We start from the raw sequence: 8,344 nt of genomic DNA on the forward strand, positions 1-8,344 counted from the left end.
TTAAGAAGACGAATGAGGAGTTTCAAAATTTTGGATTTCACGTTTTGAGGTAAAGTTATATATATATATATATATATATATATATATATATATATATATATATATATATATATATATATATATATATATATATTGGAAAAAGATTACGATTTTATGATTTTATTGTTGTTGGAGCTTTATTAGATAAAATTTTGTTCCTGATTTTTTGGAATTTAAAAGATTACAACTAAAAATTAGTTTAATATTCGAATTTCATCTAAAAAGGGAGTATAGAATATTAGGAAATAGTAAATTGAATATAGGTTATTTATAGAAGATAAGTAAATATACTGCAACCATTACAAAAAATGTATGAATTAATTGAAGAGAATCAAAGATATAAATTTTGTTTACAATTGGTTATTGATTATTTATTAAAAATAACATATTTATCGTGAGAAAAATAATAGTTATTCTAAATAATAGACATAAATGTTCCATGTTTAAAATAATCAACATAAATATTATAAGTAATAGACAATAAGAACACAACACATAGAAGTTGATTTCTATTAAATGTAATTATTCAAATCTTGTATCTAGATTACATAAATGGTCACTACATTTTAAAACTTAACTTACATCTTCCACTTTTAAACATAGCAAAACATGAAGAGGTAACAAAAGAACATGGTGTCATTTTATGGGTTCCTGTTTATAAAGAAGCCATCGATTACAACAGCTTTGTATATATCATATAAAAATTAGTTAGACCATTTTTCCGATAACCAAATTGTGCGTTATCTTCTTTTCAATTTTCTTAATTAACAAAAAATTTAGATTATGTAACGGATAAACATCACCATTCCTACATCTAAACACTCACGTCAATCCTAAATAGGCTTACATCACCTACAACGATTGGACATACCAATCGATTGCAGCCGGTTACGTACACCAAGAACCCTTCGCCCTTTCGCATCGCATTTAATACCCCTCTACACCACTCAACAGCTTCGACCTTCCCTATAAATCACAAACCCCATAACATCTATATACCACATCCAATCATACTACCCATCGGAAAACCAAAAGCCAAAACCACTCCCACAAAATGAAACCGGCTGAAATGGAAAGCATCATTCATATGCTGATTGGCCAGGCGGAGGAAGAGCTAGCCGCTTTAACAAACCTCAAAAGCGATTTCTACTTCAACCAGGAGATGAAGAACGAACTGCTGGAGAACATGAGCCGCCGACCAAAGTACACCAACTACCTAGATATGAAGGAACTCATCAACAACAGTACGTACGTGGCATCAAAAAGAATCATGGCGATTTACAGTCTAAAGAAGGAAACTGAAACGACCATCCAGGAGCTCAGGAAACTACTCAAAACACTTCCAGAAGATGATCAGCCATACATGGACTGATCAAAAACAAAAAAATCACCAACTCTTTTGTCATCTTATTATCCATGGTCTCTTTAAATCGTTTTCTCTTTTGATGCTATGCTTATGAACAGATCCATGGTTCAGCCTTGTATTCACATCTAAGAAATATAATCTATCGTTTATGTCTATTTTGTCATTCCATATATAAACCGTAATGCACACACAATAAACCACATGTGAAGCACGTTTATGAAGTTTTATTCTCCTGGAAATTGTCTATTCCGTTGTCAGGTACTAAACCGTACCTTTTGCTTTTCAACATAAAGTCAAAATTTTGTCACATTACTAACTCTCTTCAACATAAATATAGATAAGAAACACCAATTATGTATGTATTCACATTTGCATCTGTTTTATCTCCTCAACATAGAGAAAACAACAAACCAAAAACGTTTCATCCGACCCCCGCATCGCGGGGGCTCCCCCTCTAGTTTATGATATTTAGAGGTTACATAGAAACTAATGAAAGTACATTGTCATTAAAGGAATGTTCCATTAATATTAAACCAAAAAACATTTTAAAGTACAATGGTATAAGCATAAGATTTAAATGGTTTAAAATGAAAAAAAGTAGGGTTCATCAATATGATGAAAAAAATTATCAAGTAAACAACCGTTAAAGGGAATATTCCATTCTAAAAAATAACACAATAATGATACTTACTGGTTAAAGGGAAACCAATGAAAGTAAAATGTTGTAGTATTGACTATTGAGTAGTTTTTTTTAGTTTAAGAGGAATACCAACAAAGTTTTCATTTTTTTTTAATACAAATTAGATAAAGCACAAATTAAGCACCCTCAATCACAATATAATTTCACCTGTAAAAGTATCAAAGTATCAAGCTCGAGATAGCTTTATTAGTTTCTTCAAAAAGGATAAAATACAGGCATGGAAAATAGCCTAAAGTCTTATATGGCAATATGTATATTAATTTAATAGTTCATTTTTAATAGGATTTAGATCGTTCCATTTGTTCCACTAAGATGCATAGGATGATAACAATGTACTTATTTGATATTGAAATGTCATGACCTTTCTTTCTGGAGATATGTTTTCAAATTATTCAACCAATTTATGTACTTATCTTTATCTTTAATGTGTTTAGAATTTAGTGTTATAAAAACAAATAAAATAATTTAAATTAGCTTATTGCGTGCTTGATGAATTGAAGTTGATTTTTCTAGGATTCGTCAACACTATTAACATGTTTTATGAAAATGACTTTTGCTGTCTTATTTGTTGACTCAAAAAGACTTTTGCATTCTTTTTACTTGTACTTATTATAGCATCCTAATTTCATTTATTATTATCACAAAATTGTAGTTTCATAAATATACCAAGTTATAACAATATAATCCAATTGTAAAACAATTTTCATTTGTATAATAAGGTAAACTTTTATAAGTATAATAGGGGTAAAATGGGTAAAATAGTAATTTTATCTAGAAATAACATATTAGACTTCATTTATTTTACTTTTTAAATAAAAGAACCAATATTTGCTAATTAAGAGTGTAAATAAAAAGTATTTACAAAACAAAAATTGAATATTAAAATAAAACATACTACTACACCAGTAGATACGAATAGCAATACACTTCAAAGGGGAAAATAAACAATAGCATTATGCTTAAAGGAAGAGACAACAAAGGCATTATAGTTTTTAACTAAAAGGGGTAGCCAAAAAATCATAAAAACCTTATACTAATTAACAACCTGGATGAGATGAGCTGTAACATTTGAACAATAATAACCCCATAGGCAATATCGGCCAAAAATTTAAAATATTAAGAAAAAATTCAAAAAATATTTACAAGCAAATAAACTTCAAAATATATTTTATTTGAGTTATAACCAAAATCAACTAACTTGTCCACTTTAAAACAATAAAAGTATCCAAAAATATTCAAAACCAATAATATTTCACATCCTAAATACCCCAAAATAAAATTCATACCAAGCAATCAAAATATCTTTATAACCAAAACAAATGATCAAAATATATTAAATGTGTCTTATAACCAATAGCAACTCACTTTTCCATTTTTGGAATCAAGAGTGGAGTTTCCTCTGCGGTTGACTTTCTTTTAGCCTTAGTTGAACTTAAATCATCTCCAGAATCAACATCATAAATTTCTTGGAGGTTGCACTTCAAATCACCTGATATTTTGCTTGGACTTGTTGCGGTTGACTTATCAACTGTTGAGGGTGTAAAACTTTCGTCTGTTTGTGAGATCACATCCTAATTTAAATAATAATAATAATAACTGTTTAATTCCTAAAAAAAATAACTAATATAATTAAAAGTTTATAAAATAAAATGAAAAACCTTTTGAACAGGCTGTACAACATCATCGGATTCCAAAGCAACTTGATTTAAGGAGACAAATTGAATACTCTAAAAAATAAAATGGAAATATGTTAATCGTTATGTACTTTAGCAGTAAAGAATTGTAAATTTTCAACAATAAAAGATTACATACCATAAGTTCTATTTTACTTTCCAATTCAGAAACAATAGACATATCTTCTGTAACTTTGAGAACTGTGTATATTGTAACGTCCAAAATTTCAAAACAATTAAAACTTTTCAAAAACCACTCATTTTAATAACGTTGTTACAAAAGGTTTTCAATACATTATTTAACAGAGTATTTTCCCAGGTTCATATCATAAAACATCAACGCGAGGAACGGTACGATCACGCCTTTGCCTTGCCACAGACTCTTGAGAACCTGAAACATAAAACCACAACTGTAAGCCCGAAAGCTTAGTGAGATACCCCCAAAATACCAACCACATATACGCCCTTCCAGGCCACGACCTTCCGGTCCATGTGTCTCAGGGGACTTCCGTCCCTGCTGGGTAAACCTTCCGGTCCTACCCACACCGACCTTCCGGTCCATAACACAACATATTGCCTTCCGGCCCATAACATATTGCCTTCTGGCCCATAACATATTGCCTTCCGGCCCATAACATATTGCCTTCCGGCCCATAGCATAAAATGCATACATAACATAACAAATCATAGGACGACCCTACATATCGGGTCACACCCCAGATCTAGCAATCATAACACATATTCATATAACAGTTCACAGACAACAATTGATCAACAAATCACATATCATAGCATTACTCGAAACAAGATACCGGTCTAGCCGGTCACTAGCATAACATTGCCCTACGAATCAGTCAACATACTAAATGCATACATACGCCTTTCCAGGCCATGACCTTCCGGTCCACATAGCAATGCCTTCCGGCCCATAACATGTAATGACAACTACCCGGATTTCCATCCGATAAAAGGGTCGGCCTTGGTGCCATAAACCCTAGCGATATAGTGAGGATAACTCACCTCAAACTGCCGACTGAACAGATAGCTCAAGCTGCTCCGATCACTGATACGATCTCCACCTCTGGACAGCCACCAATGCACTGAACTCAAACAATAAACAACAATTACCAAAATACCCCTGGAACCACTGGTCAATCCTTGGTCAAAGACAAGGTCAAAGTCAACCCCTGACTGACCCTACTCGCCGAGTCAACCTTATGACTCGCCGAGTCCCCATACTCAGAACTTCACCCAATCCGCGATCTAACTCGCCGAGTCACCCCAAGACTCGCCGAGTTCAACAACTCTGAGTCCACTCGCCCTCAACTCACCGATTCTCTTAGATTCCCTTTCTACACGTCGAGTATCCCCCTTGACTCGACGAGTTCCTCCTGGAAGAATCGCGGGGCCACCCCGACTCAACTCGCCGAGTCTGAAGAACAACTCGACGAGTCCCAGTTAATCTTCAAGCTACTCGCTGAGTCTGTTCATCGGACTCGGTGAGTCCATGCCATGCAACCGCTCAAACCGCTTTCTAAGGTCAGAACTGCTCCGACCATTCATAGGTCTGGCCTTCCTAGACTGATTCATCACGTAAGGTCCTCATTTCGGTGCTCATAATACACTCCATGACTCATAATTTGCATTTTGACCTAAGGCATAAGGATTCCAATCCAAAACCTCCATTGATTCCCGAAATGCTCAGGCATGGGACATTCTGGACTTCCAAGGGTCCCAATATCAGGTTCCAATCGCATGGGGGACCAAGGAAACACTCAATCTAGCCACAAAAGGGTTCAATAAACCCTAAATCCATATACACATCAACATAGAAGAATGCGACTCGAAATATTACCTGAATAACGTGCTCTCTGTGCCCCCAATCCTCAGAATGTGGCTTCTCTTGTTGTTCCCTTAACCAAGCCTCCTCTTCCTTGCAAAACAACACTTCCAAAATCAACAATGGTCTTCTACCTTGCTCCAGATGCTCACAATCGGATTAGGGCTTCATTCACAGGACTAGGGTGAACAATGACGGCCATAAGGCCCCTTATATATGTCCCCAAACCTGGACGGTTAGGGTTTCGCTAAACAGCGTGGACTCGCCGAGTCCATGTCCGGACTCGTCGAGTCCAGTCGCGAACCCGCGACCAAATCTGCGATCCTACTCGGCGAGTCTGAGCTCCAACTCGCCGAGTCCCCTCTTAAAACACCCAAAATCATAATTATAGCAATATCTGGAATTCCGGGCTGTTACATATATGTTATTATAGTTGTTGACATTGTATTCTGTAATATCTACAACAAAACCAAACTTGCGGTTTTTCAACACGTTAAGTTGCATTGGAAATAGGGCATCACTGTCTCCGGCCTGTAAGATATATTTTAATAAATTAAAAAAATAAAGTAAATGGTTTCTGATTTTAAAGGTATGAATAATATACCGCATCATGTATCTTTTTCAACTCGTAGGAACTTATATTTAACAACCTCCTTGCTTCTTTATAAAAAAGAGTCAATCCAATGGTTCCAATACAATCTTGTACGTTGATTGGAATTATAAACCTAAAACAAAAAAATTATGTCATTGTTAGTGTTGTTTTAAGATTGACAAAATTAATATAAATAAATATGTGTATACTTTATAACTAACTAAAATTCAGATTTTTTGCATTGTGCATTTGTACACTCGACAACCATAGTTTCTGAAATTCCCTCAGGGTTGGTATACGAATGATTGGCTTTGGGAACAGGGATTATTTTTTTCCACATTTTTTGCATGCTTCATAATACCATGGTAGATTCTGCCTTATATTAACAATGGAAGCAACTAATAAAAACTTCATTTCTTGTATCATATCAAATGTAAAACTTATTAAAATAAATTATGAAAAAATAAAATGTAAAACATATCAAATAATGCAATATACCTTAATTGGTTCGGTGATCTCACAGACTGTTTTTAATGGAAAATTGCCCTTAAAGTCATCTGTATATGAAGAAGAGTAGCTTTGAAGTATAGTTATGCTTTTTTCACTTATACCGAAATTGTCATGACATTTCAACCTGTGATGTTTAATTTATATTCATGAATATTAGGTTTTGTGTTTTTTTAAGTTAAAATACATTATAAAAAAAATAAAAAACAATTGGAAACTAACTTATTTTTAAACTCATTTATTTCATAAATGTCAGAATTTATGAACAATTTCGTTACTTCAAAATGACTTTTAGCTTCACCAAGACCTGTAAAAAATGTATATCCAATTAATAAAAATTATATAAAAACAGTAATTATAAACATCTATATATAAAGACTGAATACAAACCATTCCAAATGTTTAGCTTCAAAAACTGCATCACGATAACAACAAAATTAACCGTCGGGTTATTTTTTAGGTATTCTGAAATTTGATATGTTTGACTTCCAAAAATAGTAACCTTCAGATGTACAGAACTAAATAAACCATAAAATAGTATATTAATATTAATTTGCGATTAATTAAAGATAATAAATAATAAATAAATAATAAATAATAAAATATAATCTCACTCTAGGTTGCTAAGAGTGAGTTTTATATAATGCTTGGATGGTACTGGATTTGAAGTTTCAAGAGGCCTAAATGACACGATATGTCCAATAACATCTACACAACAGATAACACAACATAAACTATTGAATTAAAATCGTAATATTTAAATAATAAAATGTATAACCAAAAAAACAAATGATAAAAAAAATGATTTTATTAATATTTTATGACTAACCAAAGAATGTGTCTCTTGGGCATGTTTGTTCTATGATAGAATTAAAGTCAACAAACATAAATCCATTGACCGGACCCGAGAAATCATCACATTTTTTAGGATGCTTTTCCAATCCAAAGTTAAGGTCTGTTTATGAACTGTATAACTAAAACCATTAGTAACAACAGCCATATTGGGTTTTATAACTATATAACTTTCATCTTCCTTTAAAAGATGACGAAATCTGGAGAAATTCTGATTGAAGACACGAGCTTGGTATTGTGTACCCTGTTTAAAAAAAATTAAAAATTATTATGTTCATGAAACATGTCTAATATTGAATGATGAATAAAAAATATATCAAATACAACAAACCTCCTCGTCCATGATGATCATTTCAATCGAACAAACTTTATTATTTCTGACAAAGTTCTAAATTTTAAGCACCCGAACCTTGATATGCGATTTTTCATCTATCTGGTCAATGTTATTTAGGTAAACCTTATTTCCTATTTCCATTTTCTGCAAGAAATTTAATCATTATAGAATTGTAAGGAAAATTAGCAACCTTTTAGAATGTACAGAACATCCTAACCAATAAGTAAAACATAAAATTAAAAATCAACACATGACAATAACAACTGACTTAATGTACTCATAAATTTTTAAATCCAATAATTCATTTTATAATAAAATGGAATACAAACAAAAACAAATAATTCATATGAAATAATGTTTTAGATTGAATAAAAGTTTATATAATAAGATGGAACACAAATATAAAATAAACATGAAAACGACAATTATACCGAAAATGCC

At 32.5% G+C, this 8,344-nt stretch overlaps 1 protein-coding gene across 1 annotated transcript; it reads right to left on the reverse strand.

Moving 5' to 3' along the window:
• Positions 1-3,466: 3,466 nt before the first annotated feature.
• On the reverse strand, positions 3,467-7,912 carry LOC145053276 (uncharacterized). The gene is made up of 12 exons (XM_079001294.1): positions 7,901-7,912; positions 7,699-7,813; positions 7,332-7,425; positions 7,108-7,235; positions 6,940-7,024; positions 6,709-6,844; positions 6,572-6,618; positions 6,223-6,343; positions 6,089-6,149; positions 3,918-3,979; positions 3,764-3,832; positions 3,467-3,676 (listed from the first exon to the last, which is right to left on the reverse strand). Exons 1-12 carry the CDS (start codon positions 7,910-7,912, stop codon positions 3,467-3,469), a joined length of 1,140 nt encoding a protein of 379 aa, XP_078857420.1.
• Positions 7,913-8,344: the final 432 nt, after the last annotated feature.

Source organism: Lactuca serriola, chromosome 1 (assembly GCF_051521515.1).
Source record: "Lactuca serriola cultivar US96UC23 chromosome 1, Lser_US96UC23_V15, whole genome shotgun sequence".
Classification (NCBI taxonomy): domain Eukaryota; kingdom Viridiplantae; phylum Streptophyta; class Magnoliopsida; order Asterales; family Asteraceae; genus Lactuca; species Lactuca serriola.